The 22,826-nt window shown below is 42.2% G+C and overlaps 1 protein-coding gene across 2 annotated transcripts in view; it reads left to right on the top strand.

The window, feature by feature from the left end:
* The window catches only part of SKAP1 (src kinase associated phosphoprotein 1), a 295,603-nt gene that overhangs the window by 267,233 nt on the left and 5,544 nt on the right, over positions 1 to 22,826 (top strand). For both annotated transcript variants that reach the window (XM_065909373.1, XM_065909372.1), the window contains exon 11: positions 4,559 to 4,659. In XM_065909373.1, the coding sequence (XP_065765445.1) occupies positions 4,559 to 4,659 (101 nt within the window). The remainder of the gene's footprint in view (positions 1 to 4,558; positions 4,660 to 22,826) is intronic.

The raw sequence follows: 22,826 nt of genomic DNA, 5'->3' as shown, positions 1-22,826 counted from the left end.
CACTTTAGTGGCTGCCAATGGCCTAAATTATTACATAAAAGAAACCGAGGGAATCCACAGAGGTATTTGCAGCTCTTACTAATACTTTTTGAGACCTGGTTTCCAAGACCAAACATGAGTGGATCATCACCCAGCTATAATTTTGCCCCAATAAAAGGAACACACAAGATGAAAATTAGAATCTGTGAATGTACCCCACCAAGATCATTCTTATAACATTAGGAACCATAATAATTTCAGAACTGAAAGTCTTAGTCACTCAGTTGTGTCTGACTCTTTGTGACCCTGTGGACTGTAGCCCCCAAGCTCTGTCAATGGAATTCTCCAGGCAAGAATACTAGAGTGGGTTGCCATTCCATTCTCCAGGGCATCTTCCTGAACCAGGAATCAAACCTGGTCTCCTGCACTGCAGGCAGATTCTTTACCATCTGAGCCACCAGAGAAGGCCAATAATTTCAAAACTCAAAGACTGAAAAGCTATGAAAACAAGCAAATGGTATTGTTTAGTGGCTTTTCCTGTTCTGGTATCATAGTCAGTAGAGCTTGGCAAATTTTTCTCTGTGTCTCTTTCTTTCTGAAATAGCTAATAAGTTATCAGACTGAGTCTGCTTAATGGACTGTATGTACACAGTGGCCTTTATGGCCTGGTCTAGAGAACATTTCAAGTCCCTTCCAATGGGCCATTGCTTTGGCCTTCTTTATCCATTTCTCATGTAAGAACTGGCTTTATCTGTCTTCTCCTTTTGTCTCTTTTCCATAATCTGTTAAGTAATTATACCCAGGGCCACATTGGCACAGTCCTTTTGCTTATCAAGAAAATGTAAACAACATGCTGGCTTGCCTTTAGCCTCTTTTCCTTGGTCACAGCTTGAATTCTGGAGCTACCCAATATCTCTCAAACAGAAACCCAAAGTGACGTGTGAACTCTGGAAAGCTTTGTTGTCCCTAAGGAAGGGGGCAGGCAGAACCGTGTCCGCTCCTTTCACCTTAGAACTCTCCACATCATGGTGGCTCATTTTCAAATAGCAACTCTGTCAATAGTAGCACCAACTTGGCCTCCGTTACTAGAGAAATGACATTATCACTGGTTGTAAAGACTTGGTGTGGAATGACAAATGCTTTGCAATAAATACCTAGAAAAGAGAGAAAAACAACATATTTTTAACTTGCTCTGCTTCTATTCCTCCTAGGACATTTTGCCTGCTTGGGGGCATAGCTTCTCTTACGTGGGATAAAAAAAAATAAGATGCTGCCCCTTTTTTTCCCTCTAGTAAAAGTCCTCCTCAGCTCTGCTAGCAATTTAAATGCTGTGATCATACCCATTAGCTTCTCTATCATTGTAATTGTTGTTAATTGTTATAACTGTTTTAGTTATTAGTGGTGTCATTATTGCTCTAGGTCCTCTGTCTGTTTTATGCTGAATATATTAGTGCTTTGCTTTTGAATTACCAGGCTTTATTTAGTGCAGAGTTACGTTTTTTGGAGAGACATTGAGAAATGCTGGCATTAAGCTTTATTCTTTTGTTTTTCATTCCAAATGGACAGACTGGAAAAAAATAATTAGATGGAATAATGTCCTCAAAATGAGAATGAGGATGTTCTGAATTAATTAAATGGTCAGAATGCTGCACCATTTCTGATCTCAGACTGCTGCCAAAGGAATGTAAACCTAAAGGAGCCTCAGACCCTCCCAGAGAGTCAATCCTCCCTCTCCGGCTCCCAATTCCTTACTGGTCTAAAGACATCCGAGTCTCCTCACGCATCCTCTGTTCATAGGAGTGCTGGACAAGCCTAGGGAGAAGCTGGCCTGGCCCAGCAGACTCTTAGCCTTCAAGCTCTTCCTGGGACCAAGCTTCAGGAATAAAGCCCTCCATGGTCTTACCTCTTCCCCTCTTTGAGGTTTGATCAGGTTTTTGTTTTTCAACTTAAAGCTTCAGGGAAGGCTTCCCTGATCCCTCAGACTATGTTAGATTCCCTGTTATACACAGACCCTCAGCTTCTCGTTTGCAGATACATCACAATCATAAATAAATAAATGGTTGTGTGACTTTGTTTCATGGTGCCGCCCCTGCTGGATGGCAGCCCTAAGGGCAGGGACCGTGTGTATGGCCCATGCAGAATTCCCAGCATCTTGCATGTTTGCTGAAGGCTGAAGAGTGAATGTAGTGAAGTTGTGTGCATATATACACATAAATGCCAGTCACCTGTTTTAAACTGGGAGTCTGCAATAGAGTTCAATCTTGTCCAGCTAAGGCATTCCTCCACCCTGATTTCCTTCATACCAGGATACCTCTGTTTAGACTGCCAGTCCAACCTCCTCCCCATTTTTATCCTTCATTCTGCTTATTTTCCAAAGCAGCATTGTTATGGTTCTGATGATTCCAGCTCTTGAACTAGGCTAAGCGATCTCCTGGATTCCTGAGTTCTATCTTCTTTGGGCCTTTAGCTTATGAAGAACTGAAAGTGTCTTCCACCTTTAGTTTTTCTTGGAAGGTTTTTGTTTTTCTTCTAGCTTTTTGTATCCCCTACAATCTGCTGCGCTTTTAGAATAGTTCTTTTTCCTGGTGTTCTCCACAGGTGTCTTATATACCCAAAATCAAATCACTTTCTACATAGAGACTCAAAAGGTACCCATCATATCAAGGAGCTAGTCCACATCCAGGCACGTGGGGGGCATACACCACAGTGACCATCTGCTAGGCCAGAAAAGGCCAAGATAACTTATAAGTCTTACAATTTGAAAACCTCAAGTGATGTTTTCTAAAAGTCTATTTTTTATAAAATTATCTTCTTTACTGTATATAAATCCTTAAAACATATTGATGCCAATGTACTTTTCATTCCTAAACTTAGCCCAAATCTTGGTATGAATAATCTACTCCATTACAACTGAAAATGCATTATATCCTCTGGGAAAACTACTTTCACTTTTCAGGAACTGATATTTTTCTGTTGTTTCATACCCTGATATCCCTACCAAAATATGCCTTGTCTTTTCAGTAATTAGCATTTTTTCCCAATGGGTTTTTTTCCCAAACATGTTCTTAACTCTGTGGCAGAATGTTTCCAGTGCAGTCATCTTATTTGCTGCCCTCTGTTGTCTACTGAATATATAAACACTTTCTGTGAAAACAAAATATCCTTGAGTTTCTATATGGTTAACATTTTCACTTCTGTTTGCAATATCTGAATCTTAACTAAATAGCTCTGTCTCTCCTCTGTTTTGTACACTTTAAGGTTCCTACTAAAGTTCTTTCCCAGAGACATATAAGGATCTTGTTCTTCTGTACCTTTATTCTTTGAATTGCTCATAAGTTAGGAACAAGAAGAAAAAAAGCAAATATAGGCAGAGCTTCTGTCCCCACACTGCCCACTTCTCTCCACCTATCCCATCCTTAACAACCAGCACCATCACTCTCACTGGAGGGTCAAGACAAATGAAGGGAAAGGTGGAAACTGGCAAAATATGGTGCCCCCCAAATCACTTGAGTTTGATTAGAACCAGGGCTCCCAACTCCTGTCATCGGGAATGTCACCTTTTGTGGGTGTTCTGCGTACAGTCCTCATGCACAGTGTCCCTGGAAGTGGCGGGCACTGCCACATTAGCCCTGGTCCAGGAGGCATAGCACTCCTGCCATTCACATCCCCAGATCCTCTCCCACTTTGTACTCCAGTGTTTAACCTTTCCGGGTAGAAGAAGATCAATACAGAATTCTTCACTGTTAAGAATCAATGCCTGTCCTGTAGCATCACTGCCATCTAGCCTTGCTGAGGAGCCAGTAAATCTCTCCAGCTGTTTCTGAAGCTTGTTGTCGTCTTCAGCTGCTTTCATTTTTAATGCAGATCACTTTGGTTTCTGTTCCCCAGGGGGCTTACTGATAAATCTTGGAAGACATGCTCAGGGTCTACAAATGAGATGCTGGAAAAGAGCCAGCCCACCCAGAATTTAGTTGTAATGGATGAGACACCCACTTGGTTCCACTTAAGGACTGGGCTATTCTTTTCCACATTTATTGGTAATTGCCTCATATAGTAAGTACCTGGGTGGGAAGTGCAGGATGAAGTTCCTGTGTAACAGACGAGGCCAACCTGTGAGGCCGCGGTGCTGACCTGTGCTGGCTGACTCAGCCTTTCTTGTAAACAGGCAGAAGTTGGAGACATCTCATTCCTTCAGTGCAAGATAAAAAGAAGCACTGGATAGTTTAGATACCCTGTATGAAGAAAGTCTGACAGAAAATCTCTTTGTGCTGCTTACTTATAAACCAAGGGGAAAATTACCTGCCTGGTTTTCTTTTATTAATAAATGAATATATTTATCATATTATTGAATAGCATCTGACTAAGGATGATCCGTAAACATTTAATGTTAGTTAATAACCTCCTTCTCCCACAGTCATTTGGTCTTGCTGAGTGTTTGGTTGTATCTCATCCCAAACCCCTTGAATCTTAGGTTTCCTAGGGCCAATATCAGAAGCTTGTTTCCATTTGCAGCAAAAATGTGGGCTCTGTAGAAAAAGACAGGGTCCTTTTAACTTTGATTTCTCCTCTCTTTGATCAGTGGACTATGCCAGTTATTACCAGGGCCTATGGGATTGCCATGGTGACCAGTCAGATGAACTGTCCTTCCAACGAGGTGACCTCATCCGAATTCTGAGCAAGGTAAGGGTTAGAGTGTGGGGCTCAGATCAAAAGTTGATTTTCTCACTCCTGATGATGTAGTCACCCATCCAGAATTATCCCATGTCATATATTTTTCATGTGTGTATTACATGGCCCCCTCACACACAGAGTAGATCTCCATTGTTTTTAAAATTGTCAAAGTTTATTTGAAAATTCAGATTCAGGAACTAATTTCCAAATTTAAAAAATACAATAAAGTAGACACAATACCAAAACCATGCCAATCAAAATTTGATCTTTTTAAAAGGGTCTATGTGATGCTTAAAACATCATTACCATATACATAATTTACTACAATAAAGTACTTTTGAAAATATTCTAGCTAGGTCAGCTGCCTTATTTCATTTATAGATAAACAAAACTGTAATATAATTACATATGTAGGGGGAAGTCAGAGCTAGTTAGGTCAATTGATTTGAGTAAATGCTGTAAGGCCAAGATAGTGAATCCAACGCGCAAGGGCTAACTATTCTCTTCCTCAGTCACAAAGTTAGCCCCTAGCCACAGGTAACTACCTCACAAATGGTGTTGTTGAATACCAAAGAATGGGCCAAAAAAATAAGATAGATTGTTTCAGATCCATCACCAGTGTGAAGAAGATTTAGAACTTAGGGGTTACTCTTTGAGGGATCGGTAGCATCATCTTTGTAGAGAAAGACTGCTCATATTCCATACAGGTGGACTAAGGAAATAAATTTCTGTTCCTGAAAAATAAACTTGTTAAAAAGCTCTCCCTCTACGGGACAATCAATATCAACAAATACATCTTTGAAAGGGGCACAATTTGCTCTTTAATTGTTGAGTATGTGAACTCCATGGGCTTCAAAGGTGGTGCTAGTGGTAAAGAACCTGCCTGCCAATGCAGGAGATGTAAGAGACACTGGTTCAATCCCTGGATTGGGAAGATCCCCTAGAGGAGGGCATGGCAACCCACTCCAGTGTTCTTGCCTAGAGAATCCCAAGGACAGAGGAGTTTGGCAGGCTACACAGTCCGTAGGGTCTCAGAGAGTCAGACACGACTGAAGCAACTTAGCACACATACTCAGGTGAACTCCATAAAGAAAAATTGAAAACCCATTGTGTTAATAACCCATCATTTGCCATTCATCTTTATTCTGTGAATGTCATTACCTTGGCCAGATGTTTGTCTCAGTCTGAAATATACCAGAGCTTGTTAGAAAAAAGACCAGGACTGATCAAAGATAGCTTTCAGCAGTTACAAGTCCTCTTTGAACTAGGACCAAATTCAGATCCAGCCTTTTTTGAGACAGCGGGAGGCCTGCAATCCCTGCTGAGTGAGATCACAATCTTTTAGTGATTTCTTCCAGACTCCGAGTTCAGCACCCACCTTAGTGCCATTCCGGTGCAGCTCCAATACACCAAGAATAAATTGAAAGCAAAGAAGGGAGTGGACATTGGCCTGATTGGTATTTCAAATGCCCGAAAGCAAGGTTTGCCGTGTAATAGAATTTGTGTACATTACCACGCTGGCATTACAGGGGTAATCGAGTTATCCACTCAGGTGTGACCAGGCCTCTGTTTGCCCAGAGCCTGCAGGTGAACAAATTAACTGTTTACATTGTCTGAGGTGCCTGCAGCAGGAGGGGGGGACAGAGCCAGACTGTCTGCTGGCCTTCTCTCTCGGCCATGATTATTTTGTTTGTTTTGCATGTCTTTTGCCTTTGTTAATGGCCTCTCACTGGGGGTCCCTTTCCTCCATTTAGAAGGGGCTGTGCGGTACAGAGCTGTCTGTGGTTGCCAGGGCTGTTGTAATTTTGAGATACCGAAGAACATGGGGACCTTCCCAAATCTGGATTTTTTTTAACCAATCCCTCTTCCCCTCCTCGTTACTAAAAGCTAATATATCAGAGTTTAATTCAGGGGCAGTACCTTGCTGCCTCGGTTCTATCGGTCTTCTTTCTCTGTCTTTTGGAAGGTCCTGAATCTGTTGTCTTCTCTTACCTTGCCTCCCTTCTTCACATTGCTAACCTCTGCATGTCAGGGAAAGAAATGAGAAGCTAGAAGCTTAACTGAAGTTTCCCTCATAAAATTTCATTCCAGTTAACGTTGGCTTGGGGAGCATTTCAGATTGGATTTACCTTTATTATATTATTTAACTCAATAAGAGTCCTTGGACAGGAAGCAACCTTAAAAGGCCACCCAATCCATTCCCTTGCCAATTCAGGCAGATAGAAAAGGAGATTCCACTACCATTATCAGCTGTCTGTCTATTCAGATGTTCAGTTACTCCTAATCTCAGGAATTTTCTCTCATATGGATCCTAAATTTATTTCACTTTAGCCTCAGCTGCAGTTTTGGTAAAGATCCTGACTACCAATGCAGGTGATGTAAGAAACGCTGATTCGATCCCTGGGTTAGGAAGATCCCCTAGATCTAGAGGGCATCCCCTCCCCTAGAGGAGGGCATGGCAACCCACTCCAGCATTCTTGCCTGGAGAATCTCATGGACAGAGGAGCCAGTAGGCTACAGTTCAGAGGGTCTCAAAGAGTTAGACATGACTGAAGTGACCTAGCACGCATGCACGCAACCCCAGTTGCCTTCCTTTATTGGAGTCAGTTATACTCTGCAGCCTGCCTCTTACACCTGTAGGAACAGAACTGACTCAAGTTGAGGTTAGTCCAGAAAAATTATATCTAGAAATTTGCATTTTACTTTTCTCTCTGACCAGTAGAACCTTTGTCAAGCAAGAAAAGCCTGCTTCTTAGGAACCTGCAGAAGTCTATTTCCCTGAGACAAGACAAGATGCAGCTCAACTTACCTGGAGCGGTTTCCTTGCCTGTAAAATGAGGGAGTTGTGTTAGACCTCTGAGGTTCCTTCCACCTCAAACATTCCCGGTCTAAACAGACATGGTGAGGCTGACATTGCAAATCTGCTGAAGAAATTCCACACAAAGATGTGTCTTAGCTTTCATTATTTTTTCAGATTAAACCAAAAAACTCCTACATTCTTTTGTTTTGGACCCTCATAAATACATCTGGCTTTTCCCTCTCTCTTTGTATGATGAGAGAAATATTCTGAGAGGTAGGGAGTGGCAGGTAGAGAACAGGAAGTGGGGTGGGAATTGGGGAGTAATAACTATTATTGGGCTCCTACTGCTTCCTTCTGCTTCTTTCTCTCTTTTTCCTTACCCCCTTTGGTTTGGTGTTGTTTTTTTTTTTTTTTGGAAGTATAGTTGATTCACAACGTCGTGTTAGTTTCTAGTGTACAGGGAAGTGATTCAGTTTTACACATATATATTCTTCAGATTCTTTTCCAGTATAGTTTATTATAAGATATTGAACTTAGTTCTCTGTGCTGTACAATAGGACATTATTGTTTACCTATTTTATATATAGTAGTATGTATCTGCTAATCCCAAACTTCTCATTTATCCTTCCCTCTCCCTTTCCCCGTTGGTGACCATAAGTTTGCTTTCTGTGTCTATTTCTGTTTCATACATATCATTTTTTCAGGTTCCACATACAAATGATATAATATTTGTCTTTATCTGATTTACTTCTCTGATAGTCTCTAGTCCATCCATGTTGCTGCAAATGGCATTATTTCATTCTTTTTTATGACTGATTAGTATCCCAGTGTGTGTTTGTGTGTGTGTGTGTATACATATATATACCACACTTGCTATTTTTTAATAGTTGCCCAAGTATGAACCAACCCTGAATCCTAGAATCCTCCAGCCAAGAGAGTCTGTTAGGGTCTAGGGTCTTTGGACAGGAATGATCCCAGAAAGAGAACTACTTACCCTTTAAAAAACTTTTTTTCAGAGAAGTTGATTGGTTGGGTATCCAAATGCCCATCGCCTGTCCTTAGAGAAGCAAGTTGTCAACAGGTGGTTTATTTATGTGACCCTGAACAAAGTCACTTAATCTTGCTAATCCTCAGTTTCCTCATCTGTAAAAATTGGGATAATTTCTATTTAAAGGATACTTACTTTAGAGAATTGTGTAAAGAAGTGCCTGGTATCTAGGATGATAACTATGATTATATTCCCCTCTTTTCCATTAACAACAGAGTAAAACTTTTGAGGTCAATGTTGGGTACATATTAGGAGTTCAATAAATTATTAGTGAATTGAGAGAGAAAAAAAGATATCCTGTCCTGCCCAGAACACTTCACAGAGATGTTTGAAAGCTCAAAAGGTCCTCACTTGGGAATAGAAGGTTATCCAGTGAAGAAACTTTACATGGAAATGCACTGTGCCTTTCCTGGTCTGAGAGAATTCGTCACTGGCAAAATTGGTCAACAGCTCAAACTTCTTTGAGGAGAGGCCAGAGCCATGTATCCCAGCTCAGAAACAGGAACCAAAGACACAGTCAGCAGGACCCCTCTTGCCTCCCCCAACACATCTATCCATTCCTAAGACCCAAAGTTGCATGCCCACATAAAGCACTGAGTTCCAATTTGGATTGCAAATATATTAAAAGGAGATTTTAATAACAGAGAGCTGTGCATCCATTCCTTTTGGACCCAGATATTTCTGAACAGCTCTTTTGGCGCGGGGACCGAACTCCACTTCCGCCCATGCAGGGACGCAGCTCAGGCCACAGCGGGGTGTTCAACGCTCTTCAGTGGCTCCAGATTGCGGCGCTTGTGCAGGTCTCCTCATACGTAACCGATGGCTCCTGAGAGCCTGCCTCCCGTAAATTACTTCCCACGATGCCTGCGACCACCGCAGAATTCAAGTTTGAATAGAGCAGGAAAAAGGTGTTTGAAAGGCCTGTTCACTCAGCTGCATTTTAATTTCCTTTTCAATCTTGTCCCAATTAATTTCACAGAATTAATCTCACAGAAGCAAACGCGGCAGCACTGAAGCTGTGGTTTTAGTGTGGCGGTCGCTCTGCCTGAACATGAAATAGGAGCTAATATAAAAATCCATCTGCTGTGTTTGAAATACACACCGGCTGCTGCTCAGTCCTGTCTGACATTCCAAACATCAACAGCGGGGAAAAGTGATTTGGGGGTTAGTGGCCATCAGTACTTGGCAGGGGTTCAACAACAGGTGTACTCCAAAAATCCATTCAGCTTGGGCACCAGGCATGACAGGGCAGGTGCTGAATCACCCTCCGTGCAGCAGCACAACGCCCTGGCTTGATTCCTTTTATCTGAGGATCATAAGGCCCTTCTGGGGACCAGCACTGCTGTGGGCATTTATCGTAAGTGGGAGAAAAGGCAGTAAGAGGTCTCTGGTTGAGTCAAGCCACAGTTTGCAGCTTACAGAGAAGTGACTCTGTCTTCTTGGCTTAACGGTCTCTCACTAGAGAACCATCTTCTAAATAATAAAGGTGTTTGTTCTACTATTCGAGATAACTTAAATAAACACCCATTTAAAATTTAAGCCTCCTGTTCCAGAAGTGATTTATAGTAGTAACATGAGCTGTCCAGCGGATAAGGGCAAATGAGAGAGAGGAAGAGAAACTCTTTCTCAATTGACAAGGAAGAAGAGGTCCCTGAAAGAGGTCTTCCACTTAAGGTAAACAGAGTTGATAGGCTACATCTCTTGGGCTTATGTTGGTGTGCCTCATGAAATGGCCCTGGGCTCTTCCAGAGTTTCTCCTGCTACTTATTCCCATGGAAGGCAGCCTTGGAGCAACAAACTGGGTGCCAAGAAAGGTTATACTTACATGGTGCTGAGACAGGGTGCAGAGAGATTCTCACTACCCCAACACACCATGCTTTGGTTGTCTTCTCTGCTGGTACAGTTGATATGGGAACAGGGAGCCTTACAAGCAAGATCAAGTTTGATATTGAACATAACAATGCTCTCAGGTGGCCATAGGTCTTATGTGGATGAGGATGGACCAATTTCATCACCCTGGGTGACATTTAGCTTCCAGTGCTGGGTCGTAACTACTTAACTTCAGGCTGGATCGTGGCTCCAAACCCAGCACCTAGTTATCTGAATGCAACAGGCCTGCCCCACCACACCTGGACTGTGTTAACGTAACACCATGTCTGTTACAATGGGATTTTTAAAGCCCAGTGTTCTTCACCTACTCCCTCAAAGGACTTGCTTAAAGAATGTAGACCTTTCCCCTCCCTTGACCCCTCTCCTCCAGAAGAGATTTGTATGTTGTAAAAATTATCTGAATGTAGCAGTACTTCCTCTTTTAAGTGTGCTTAGTTGAATGTGACAACAACTCTCATAAAAACAGATAAGTTAATTCCTTCAATTGCTTTAAATGAAGGCTTTTTTTTTTTTTTTTTTTTTTTTTAAATTTCAGGGCTCTGAGGGAAAGGAGGTGTTTGGTGACATCTAGTGTCCATTTAGGACTTCCTCAGGCACTATTACCCTCTGCTTGGCTGAGCAGGGGCCGGGCAGGGTAATTTGGGAGGTAATTCAGGGATAGGAAGTGGGGAGAATACGAGAATACAGGCCTGGGGCACAGACTGCCCAGACATAGCGATGAAACTGATCAATGCCTACCAAAGAGCAATCATTCACCTCTGACCTAAACAAAGGGGGCAGTGAGGAGGGGTATCATTGGAAAATATCTTTTCTTATTTATGATGATACGAAAAGAGAAGCAGAAGCTGTCCCTGTCACCCCATTTCATGTTAACAAGCAGGTCGACACTGTGCTGTGATGACGAAGATGATGATGATGATGGTGTTTTCTCTCATCAATAACCCCTGTGGGAGGCTATAGAGTTGGGAGGATGGGAATGGGATTTGGGGTCAGCTGGAAGGCAACGGTCATACACCGGTCAAATTCAGTAGAGGCCATTCCTTTCCCCTAGACAGGAACCAATCGTCTAGAACAAACCCTGGCAGCCTCATTCCTTCCAGGTAATTTTTATAAATGAGGGGACACCCATTCCAAGAGAGGACAAAAGGGAGAGGCTGTTTGTGAGTGAGTGTGTGTGTGTGTGTGTGTGTGCGCGCGTGCATATGCATGCATATAAACCTACAAGCAAGAGGCCCGACTACTTATCAACCCTATTCTCTATACCCTGGCCATTTATTATAAAGCCCTTTTTTTTTAAAAAAAAAAAAAAGAGTAAAATTGGCATTTTCCACTTTAACCTCCTTAGTCCTGAACTTTTGTCCTAGACAAGACCCTTCACTTTCTACACACACAAACACACACACACACCCCTTTCAGTCAGGTGGAAAGTCCCAGATTCGATAATTAGCCGTGAGACCCAGACAGAAATGTTTACCTAGAACCATGTAAGCCATACAGGGTTAGGTTAATGCTCAGAATCGCCTGATGCTTTACAAACTCCAGTGTAAAAAAAAAATTCCAGCCATTTATTTTGCAGTGAATTTATAACAAATGCTGTTTAAAGGCTTCGTCTTTTGACAGAGGTAATAATAAATTCACTGTTAAAGACGGTAGTTTAATTCCTTATACCTCCAATACTGCACAGAATAAACCATATTCATCACTGAGTAATTTTTTACCACATAAATCTTTAAAACTAACCGGTGAAGGCTGTTGAGACTGAAATATTGTGAATTTATTAGATATGCCCATGTAGTATTGGATTCAGAGGTTTCCACTCGAATATATTATGGGGAAAATTTGTGTCTTTAACTGTGACATTCCCTCCATTTCCCACTGCCAGTAGTATAACAAGCAGTTCCTCCAGAGTCAGCTGCACGTTTATCAGACAGAGATTTAGTGATAACTCCTCACTAATCTGCCAAAGAGATTGGATGACATTTTGGTGAGATGCTCTATTTAAAAGGAGTCACGAAAGCTTTGTTTCTGTGTAATTATTTTCTCAAAAGGAATTCAGCCTCCCCAAACCTCTGTCCGCCAGTGTTTCTTGGTAGTGTATGGATCCAGCTCTCCAACCAAAGTAGCAAAATATTGAAGCAAATTATAACCTCTTGCAAATACACAGGGCAGTAACTTCTATGCATTGTACGATTAGTTATGGGGGGCTTGAGGTAACCGGTTAGAACACAGAAAAGCTGGAATTAGCAGATGTTGCCAGACGTGTGGTATTTAAGGCTAATAAAGATTATATTGATTCTAAAAGTAGAAATAATAGACAATGATTTCAGAAACCTTACTGTTTAAAAACTTTAATCTTGGCATATGACATAATCAAGATATAATTAAATCCTCAGATTTGAACAAAACTCCTTTTACTCTTCTATATAAATTTTGAGTGGAAAAAAAAATTTTTTGAGTGAAAATCTGTGCCCGTTAGACAAATACTCTGAACCTTTCTCATTATGCGCTAGTGAAGTGACATTTAAACTGACCAGTTGATTATATCAAACTGTAATATCCTCTCCAGTTTCATTAAGGATATATAAATACTGCTAGAATGAAAAATATTTTTTCTTTTAGATGCAGAAATGAGCATCATCTTTTCAGCAAAGAGCTTTGGCGATCTTCTTCTTTCCACTAATATTCTGTATTTGGCAAGGGTTCCAGATACTAAAAACTTCCAAGGAGGATTATGAACTTTTAAGATTTTTTTAACAAAATAAAATGCATTTCTAACTCTTAAACAAAGGTGAAAAATCTCCTGGCAGTGCAAGATTGCAGCCCATCGGAGTAATTGTTAAAAGACAGAACCCGGCTAGAAAGATAAGTGAAATACCAGCAATTAATATTCAGTATTTCACATTCTAGTCAAGAGGATGTATTTTCCTTTGTGATGTGGCTCATAGCTAAGAGTGTTGGGAGCCAGACTCTGAGCTCTGTCTTCTTTTTGTGCATGAGGATTAAGGAAAAAAAAAAACCAGCAACAACAATCCTGCTCCATCTGTAAATGAACAAACATCTTGATTTTATAGCTATTTGCTTTGTAAAACTGAGGAATGAAACAAAAATTACTGGATGCCTAAGTAACACTTTAATTCAAAATTCATTTACGCTGTAGCTATGTAGTTGTCACAAACCATAATGCAGTATTTAATTAAAATAACAGAAGTGCATCTAGATATGTCCTGGGGTAGCTATCACCAAATTATAGTCTATGCTATCCGTATTTTATTTATGAAATGGCAGAGTCTAAGGTGCAACTAGGCTAATACAAAAGCATAAATATTTTAAACCTGCATTTTTATAAAGGCTTCTTTTCTTTCCTGCTACATCTTTAAATTTTTGCTCCTTCTATCTTTCAGGGGTGTTTTTTAGTGGGATTGTTTTGGTGTCGATAAAGATCTTTCTTTGTAACTCTTGCTTTTCAACTATTGACCTCCTGCTTCTTCTGGCTGTGAAATCCCCCATCTGTTGTCATGGAAAGGCTTGTGAGGTTTCACAGGAGCTACAGTGAGCTCGGGACATCTTGGCAGAACTTGGACGTGGGAGGTAGGAGAAAAGCAAACCATCTTCAGTTCAGTGTGCTGGTTCCCAGACAGTCTTCCTTGCGCCTTTTTCCACCTATAAATACTCCTTTATAGTTTACACGCTTGCTTGCTCTACTTCGTGAATGTTCACATGCAGACATACTGCTCCTTTTCATAAACGCATAGCATCTATCTTACACGCACCCACCATCTATCTCTTCGTTCACATTGGCTGTCCCATCCACCTCCTTGTCTGCAGAATTATGTTCAGCAAGGTCCCGATTTATAGGAAATAAATAATGAAAATGGAACCGACTGGGAAAGATAATCGAAACATTCAAATTGTTATTTTTCACTGTACTTTCTACAAACAGCATCTGTAAACATCTAGCAAAGGTGTTCACTGATTCCTCAAAAGCAATCAGTGCCTGTTGGAACATTCTGATCCAGTGGGTCTCTACATTGTATTTTTCCTATTTTGTCTTGTTTTTGGATGATCTAAGAGCTCACCTTTTTTAAGTGGCAAATGATGCCGTGTTATTATTTTCATTCTTTCAGCTTCTGATTTATCCTGTTTATAATGACAAGTTTTTGTCATCATTTATCCTCTATAAAATAATCCTAAGAATTATGAAATGAAAACAGTAACTGCAGTCACCTTTTTAAAGAAAATAGCCCCTGCAATTACTGTATAAAGATATTTGATAATGGTAGCATCAGATCACAGCCTGATCCTGCAGCAAGGGTCTTTTAGAGAAGGGTTTCTTATACACACTTGTAATTATTTTAGCCCCTTTCACAGGTCACATAGAAAGTTAATTTCAATAGCTGCTAATTTCCGTCCAACAAGAGTGCGGTACTTTAAACCACCCAAAATAATTGGATTCAAAACAAATTTAGGAAATTGAGTGTGTTAGCAAGCAAATAAAAATATCCTTTTGGTAAGGAGGAGGGTGAAAGTAGTAAAAATGGTCTTTTTTTTCTCCCTTCTTTCCCCTTCACAACTTTGCCATTAAAGTTGCACCTACAGCTAGAAGTTTGTCCGTGAAAAATGGTCATTTTGTTTCTCTGCTCAAAGAATGTTATTAAAATGCTAATTTAAAAGAAAAAGGAGTTAAATATCTAGCGATGGTGCATTCTAATTGCAACCATAATGAGCTCTCTAAATGTGCGTGCCCCTGACACACACAGAGCATAAACAGCAGTAAACAGATCATTAGTACCCGCGTTCATTTATTCTGGCGACCTTACCATGACCCCACCGAGGGTAGGGTGAAAAGCAGGTGGATCTGGCTGTGACACCCCCTAGAGGGATCCAGGAAATGAAGCTATAAGCGGTTGTCATGGAAACGCCTATGTGTGCAGATGATGTAACACACCGACAGGCTGTAGGCTCCGCAACTGGGACGCTGCCTTTCCCTCGCCGGAACAATCTTGTGGATTAAATTATTCATTTCTTTAATTCACATAGCAAAAGGAATCCTAATTTTCTTGGTGATGTGCAACTCTTCCATTTGTCTAAGGTCTGGAACATAGTGACTTGTCATCCTCTCTTTCTCCAAAACCTACCCCAGCTTCTTACATTCTAGACCCAAATCAGGAAATCTGACAAAATTAAGTGGAGAGGAGGCAGCGGAAATCTGATGCTCAACATCTGTACTTACAGAGAGAAAATCTAAGATTTTAAGCTAAAATTAATAATATAGACAGTGTCCCTTTCTGATGAGGTCATGGTGACCAGGGACTAAATGTATACCTGTCCTGAACAAGACGGCTTTATTTGGAGCAGGGCAGGGTCAAAGCAATACCTGATGCAGTGAGAAAAGCAGAGAAGCACCAGCCCCAAATGAACACATCGTCTGTCCTAGCAAGGTGCAGTGATAAGAGAAAAACATAGAAGAGAAAACGAGCATCTGCTCAGCCCTTCACATGTCCAATGGAGAGAATCGAGATTAATAAAAATAATTCTTTGGAGAATGATTCCACTCTATCCTACCCTGTTTTGCGCCAAACAGCCTCAATAACCTTACGGCAACAGTAGAATAACTTTTCTTCTTTTTTTAAAGGAAGCAAAAAAGACAATCTCTAGAAATTATTTTAAAATAAAAAATACCCTGGCCTGCGCCTCCCCCCACTCCACCCCCATTGCACTTTAGATGAACCTGTGATATTGTAGCAATGGTCCTTGAAGTGCAGTGGGGAGGTGATTTAGGAGAATATTAAAGGCAATGTGGAGATTCAAGGCGCCTCTCTCAGGGAGATCTGGAGAAATACGCAGCACAGATGGGCCGAGCAGATTAAACATTTCCGTCACATTGTTTCCAAATTGTGTTGTGGTGCCTGAGGCTGGTACTGCGGTCAGAGCAAAACAGAGCGGTGCGGGGCTGCGAGCTGCACAGTTTATGGAATACATATTAATACGCCGGTCTCACATGGTATCACAATTCTATCAGCTCGGCAATGGTGCTGTCTCTATTGTTTCTGAATTCTGCACTTGGCACCTTGCTTCCTCCTGTCTGCAAAGTGTTTACCTTCCCTTTATCCTTCCTGTCTCTTTTAGGCAAAGTTCAAGTTGTGTGTTTCTTTTTCACTTCTCTCTTCCACACAGCCCTGTACCCCCTGCCCCCTTCACTTGCGGTTTTCCTATCGTGCACACTCTGTTTGTACACACTCCCGTGACCACGACTGTCCACTGTGTCCGCTTTGTGCACAGGTCCTGCATCCTTGCCTGGCTCTGACTTTGCAGTATCCATTCACACCCAGTTCAGGACATCAGTTCAGACTTGAAGCTGAATAGTCCCCTGGACTCAGGGCTCTCAGACCCTCAGTCCAGCTGGCACATTCCACTTCTCAGAACTCTCAGCTTTTAGCCACAGTGAGCTTTGTGGAGTTGCCATGTGCTCCCTTCCCAGCTGCCGTCGCTGGCCATCCACCTTTCCATGTCCCCTTTCTTATACTCAAAGCCCCCATCCCCGGCCCAGGATCCAGGCTCACCAACGTCCAGGTTAGCAGGTTCCCTGAAATGTGGCAATAAATAAAACTAGTTCAATTGAGGCAAATTTAATGATTCATTTTTATTATGATTTATAGACCAAAACTTTGAATAATAGAAAAAAGAGAAAACGATTGCCAAGAACTTAAAACACGGTGTGAAACAAACAGCCTGGAGAGGCCGCCAGGCTACCCAAGGTTTCAGCCAAGCGTTGGGATCAGATCCTTTCACAGGTTCCAACAGCACTAATCCACTGTCGACCCAACTGACCACTTCCTTTCTCCTTCAGCAAAAGCTCTTCATAAAACCATTTGTCCTGAAATACGGGCACCTGTTTGTCTGTGGTGAACAATTGTTTTTCTCAGCAATTGGAAGGGTGCTGAGTTAGAGGTCTCAACTTATTTAACAATTTTTGATAGCCCCAGAAAGCATTAAATTTCCAAAGCTGAATTTCAGTAGAGAGATTGCAGTCCAACCCGGAGTAAAAATACGATATTTTTGGCTGACCTTGGAATATTACTATCTACTCTGCTTAGGAATTCAAATTTCCCATCTTTACTAATGATAATGTATGATGCACAAGCACTAATAAGAGAAATAAGCAATCATAAACCAATAATTCCATGATTGATTGGTCTTTCTTAGACATATATCAAGCATTTATTGATCTTTCATGTTAGGGGTTGATTGATTATTCTCTTGAAGAGGAATTCTCTTGTTTACAAGCACTGATATAGTGAACTTTGATGGTTAAAAGAACAAAAGTATGAGACATTTTCTGGGAATCTTGTTCCACAGAGGTTTATTGAAGCTCAATTCAATGTGAAAAGAGAATGTTTCCATTAGGAACATTCTCAGGGGAACAGAGGGTGTCAAGCAGCTTGCTCCAAAAGACATCATATGGATTTGAATGGAAGCTATGAGAAGACACCACAACTTTTAAGTCACATTAAAGAGATGGGGCCTTAGAAGGGATAAGCAAGCTCGGTCAGCCTTTGAAGCAGGAATAGACTTGGCAACTGGAAGGCTGAAGCTTTGGAAACCCAGCATGGCAAGATTCTTGATTTCCTTTCCTTTTGTGTTTTAAAAGAGGAAGGTAGCAGGAAGATGACCACACTGGGCCTAAGTGCCGAGCCAGGCCGAAAAGATGCTGATTGAGAAAACAGTAGAGAGTGTATAACCCTTTGAGAATGTGATGAAAGGTCTGGGACCTCACCCAAGGGACAAGACACATGGACACATGCACACAAATTTTACACCAGTTTCAAGGAATTCAAAGATCCCTTCACGTCCATCCAGACAATGCCAGGGGTTCACAGACTCCAGTATAAGAATCTGTGCCCTGGAGGATGGTGATTTCCTTTTGCTGGAACAGCCTAGGATTCACTGAGCCTAGAAATTGAATTCTCATCCCAAGACAGGATGGTCATTCCAGGTCATATCTGTGCTACTCCAGGGGAGCCATGGAAGAGCGTATACAAATAGGAACCAGCAGGGAGGAGAGAAATTAAAATGTAGCAATCATGGAGTAGGGGTATTTAATCTCTTTTAAGGCTTATGATAGGCGCCTGCTGGCTTTCCCCCTGACATCCCCTGACACCTACTGACAGGGTATTTGCAGCACCACACAGGGACTCAGGGCCCTGCGACAGGAGGAGCACTGAGGAGGCCATGTTCGTCTTGACACCATAAACAGCAATAGGAAGCCACTGGAGGCAGAGTCACGCTGTGCAGTGTGCCCGTGGTTGGTGGCCATACTGCTTTTTGTTTATAGAATTTGCTGTTCTTTTTATGGCAGGTTTGGTAGGGCTTTTTTTTTCCTTGTTGATGGAGATTAGCAGCATAAATCCTTTTATTGTGGTGTGCAAGCCTCCATAAACACTTTTGATTGTTGCTGATGGTGAAGGCTGTGCCTATTTCAGGTTCCCCCAATAATCTGCTCATCCAGGCCAAGAGCCTCTCCAACCAGATTAACAGAGTCCAAATAACTGACTTTGTTTTTAAGACTCCTTCATTTGAGAGGCTCAAGGAGATGGGGCAGGGTTGATGTTGAGGCAAACAGATGTTTAATCATGCCTAGAAATATTTATGATGAGAACAAACCACATTGAGTGGCTTCTTAAAAGATTTTGTGGCAAGAAGCAAGCACTGATGTAAAAGGTTTGTTTTTTAAATAGCTTTTCACATTCTTATCCAAAGAATTTTCAATTAACCATTTTGTATAATTAATGTCTTAGCTCTACCACACACAGTGTATAGAGAGTTATGGAGCAGGGAGCCTATATAATTCTGATTCCCTAACATTGTCACTGGTAGGTATGCCTCCCACCCCCTCCCCTACCCTTGATTGAAGGTAGAGATATTTCTGCATTGAAGATTTCAGGTCTCCCGGGACCAACTCAGGCATTTTTCCAGTCAATCCTTCCAAACATCTGGGCAAAAAGAAGTCAAACTTTATTGAAAATGTTGATCCCAAGAATTCAGTTATCTCTGCCATCCCAAAACTAAAATCCAAGAATCAGCAACTTAATAAAAATGCAGTAAATTAGCACCTCTAGACAAGAGCAGAGTTCATTCAGAGCTGGGGCCTGCCTGACTGAGCCAGTGCTCTCTCCATTTTAATAGTTTAATAAAAATTAGCATAATTAACGAACATCTGTATGATCCGGAGCGGTGCAATTTGGCACTCGGAAACGAGGGCTTAAACATGATTGCTGTGAGTTTAATGTTGTTTTAATTCTTTTTGGCACTGTGCAGTGAAATAAACGTTTGGTGGTGATAGTTCTCGGCCGGATCTCATTTGCATTTTTCTCCCTTTGATTATGAGCAATTGTGGACTCCCCAGCAATTCATCAAAGTAGAAATTATTTTAAAATACCTCGTGGTGTTCAGACTGGGCTGGAGCAATGCATGGGAGTGGGGGGCGGTGATAGGGGAAGAGAAGGCTAGAAATTTTCCATTCATGCCTTAAACATCTCAGCCCTGCAGCCTTTTTTGGGTATCCAGCCAAGGGATGAAATCTGGAAAAGACAGTCAGATCCCAAGACCTGTAGGTGCTTTGATTAAACTCCTAGGCTCCCACAGCAGGATGCATGTGGTCTCTGAGACTGTGCCATCCTCCCTACACTTCTGCCTGCTTTTTTGTTTTGAAGGGCAGAGAGTTGATTCCACTCACCCCAGTTCTCACCGCTTGGTGAGACTGCTGCATCTGTGGTCGGCAGGGTCAGCGCTCCCCTGGAGCAAGGGCGCGCCGACGGGGCGCCCAGCCTCTGCCGGCGTCCTGCTGGGCCTCATCTGCCTCCTGTTTGAGCCCCGTTCGAGCTGGCAGGCAGCACCTTCCCAGGCTCAGGCTCTACTCCGGGCATTACAGCGAAAGGAGGATGCTACCAAGCGTGAGTCAGACCCAGAAGTCTTGAATGGTCCCTGGGGAGAGAATGCCCGCCCTGAGCCCCGCAGGTGATGAGGGTGGCAGCACCCGGCAGGCAGAAGACCACACCTCGCACCTGTGTAAGCAAGCTGACTGGTCAAATGACTGTCAGACAACATGGTGCCCACTATCTCCAGAGAGACCGCAGGAAAGCTAAAGCTAGAATTTCTAGGACAGCCATGCGTTCCCCTCCACACAACAGGACCCTGGTCAACAGGGCCATTGCAGCAACACGCTACTGTGAGGCAACACTGTAGGAAAACTAAGGCAGAAACTGCTGTAACTTCAGTGCTGGGAAGTCGCAACGTAACTTGTATCAAGAGGAGCTTAAAAATGTCCTAACACAGCAGTTCCCTGGTAGTCCAGTGGTTAGCACTCCAACTTTCACTGCTGTGTCCTGGGTTCAAGCCCTAGTTGGTGACTAAGATCCTACCAGCCTTATGGTGTGGCCAAAAAATAATCCTCATAAAACTAGAACGCCCTGACAGGCATAGGCTGAGGAATTCTGGGTGATTTCCCATACAGCACTGCGGGCTGTGGGGGAAGTTGGCCTCCCTCCTGGGGGAGGGGCAATGAGAAGCAGTGGGGACAGTGATGGAGGGAGGCGGACACATTCATTTATTTAAGACGGATTTTTACATGCTAATTCCCTGTTCCTTTTAGGATCAGCTCAGTAGTCTCACTTCTTACAACATCTTCATGGTATTTAGGGAGCCATTTGGGAAACTCTCTCTAAAGGCAGTTGCTCTCTTCCTGCCACAGTCACCAGGGAGTATCTTGGAGTTGGTTGTAACTAAATCTGCTCAACTGAGAGTGTAAATTCCCACTGCCCCCCCCCCTTCATTTCTTCATAATCTCATTTTTTTTTTTTTTTTTTTTTTTTTTTGGCTGGGAGGCAGGTAGGGTCTTAGTTCTCCAATCAGGGATCAAATCTGTGCCCTCTGCTTTGGGAGCAAGGAATCTTAACCACCAGGGAAGTCCCTTCATAACCTCATTTAACAAGGTTTTGCGGGGCCCCATTCTGTTCCAGGCACCATGCTGAGTGTGGGCATACAAGAGCAAACAAACCATCAAGGTCTGTGTTCCCACAGAACTTTCCACCTGGTGACTGGCACTGACACAAAGGCTGGCAGATCCAGGGCAGCGTGCTGAATCCTTTTCCAGGGAAGCAGAGCACAGTGCTGGGCCCCCACTCAGTCAGAGTAGTAGCAAGGAGTTTCTGGAGAGGCCAGAGAGAGTTAGGAGTTGGAATCTGAAGGCTGCTTAGGAGTGAGCCCCCTGGAAGGGGCGGGGAAGTGGAGGCTAAACAGGCAAAGGAAAGACTCCACAGTGAGAGCCTGAGGCCCAAGGGAGAAGCAGAGACAAATTCTGTTTTACTAAGAGTTCACTAGATTTAGGGGATAAATGACAATGAGTGGGACTAGTTCATGCAAGGTCTTGTCCATCTTTTTAAGAAGTTGATAATAAGCAGTAGGAACCCAAAGGTTTTAGGCAAAGCAGTGATATTATCAATGTGCCTTTTAGAAAGATTCTGGTTACAGAATGAAGAGTAGATTGGAGAATAAGAATGAAGATACAAAAAAAAAAAAAGAAAGAACAGAGATACAGAAACCAATTTGGATATTGCTTCTGTAGTCTTCAGGAGAGGGGATAGTGACATGACTCTAAGCCGTTGCCAGTGGGAATAGAGAGAAGTGGATGGAGTCCAGTAATATTTTGGAAAGAGAATTGACAGAACTTGAGGACTGATTGGTAGAGGGTGAAATTGGGAATGACTCTTGGATTTCTGGCTTGAGTAATTGAGTGCATAGCAGTACCACTCACTGAGACAGAGAACACAGGTGGTAAAGATACTTTGGAAATGGAAACAGAGAAAGAGGCAACATGATGGTTAAATTTAGGACAGAGTGAGTTTGAGAAGCTTGAGGAATATACACTTGGGTTTTGGGATCCAGCCCTTAGATCCCAGCTGGAGCTATTGTTGTGTCATTTACACAGGAGGTGTGTAAGACTGCTCAAGGAAAGCACATCAAATTGGAAGAAGGCCAGGACAAAACCCTGGAAAATCACATGAAAAGGAGGGATAAAGGAAGATGAGAAAGAAAAGAAGCAATCAGAGAGATAGGAGGGAAACCAGGAGAGTACAATTATAGAAATTAAGAGAATGAAATACCTCAAGAAACATCCATAGTGCCAGGACTGCTAGAGATCAAGTTAAGGATTGAAAAATACCCACAGAATTTGAGCAATAAGGAGGCTATAGGAAGCGTTAAGTGGAGCAATGAAGGCAGAAGCATTTACATTACAGTGGCTCAAAGGGTGAATAGAAAGCAAGAGGTTGGAGCAGTAAATGAAATAAATTCTTCCAATAAATTTGACTGTGAATTGGCAGTTTGCATTGATAGGCTAGTCTAACTAGGAAGTAGACATGTGGTGGTGTTTTAGTCGCTAAG

This window comes from Muntiacus reevesi, chromosome 18 (assembly GCF_963930625.1).
Source record: "Muntiacus reevesi chromosome 18, mMunRee1.1, whole genome shotgun sequence".
NCBI lineage: Eukaryota > Metazoa > Chordata > Mammalia > Artiodactyla > Cervidae > Muntiacus > Muntiacus reevesi.
This window is presented reverse-complemented; position numbering and strand designations above follow the sequence as displayed.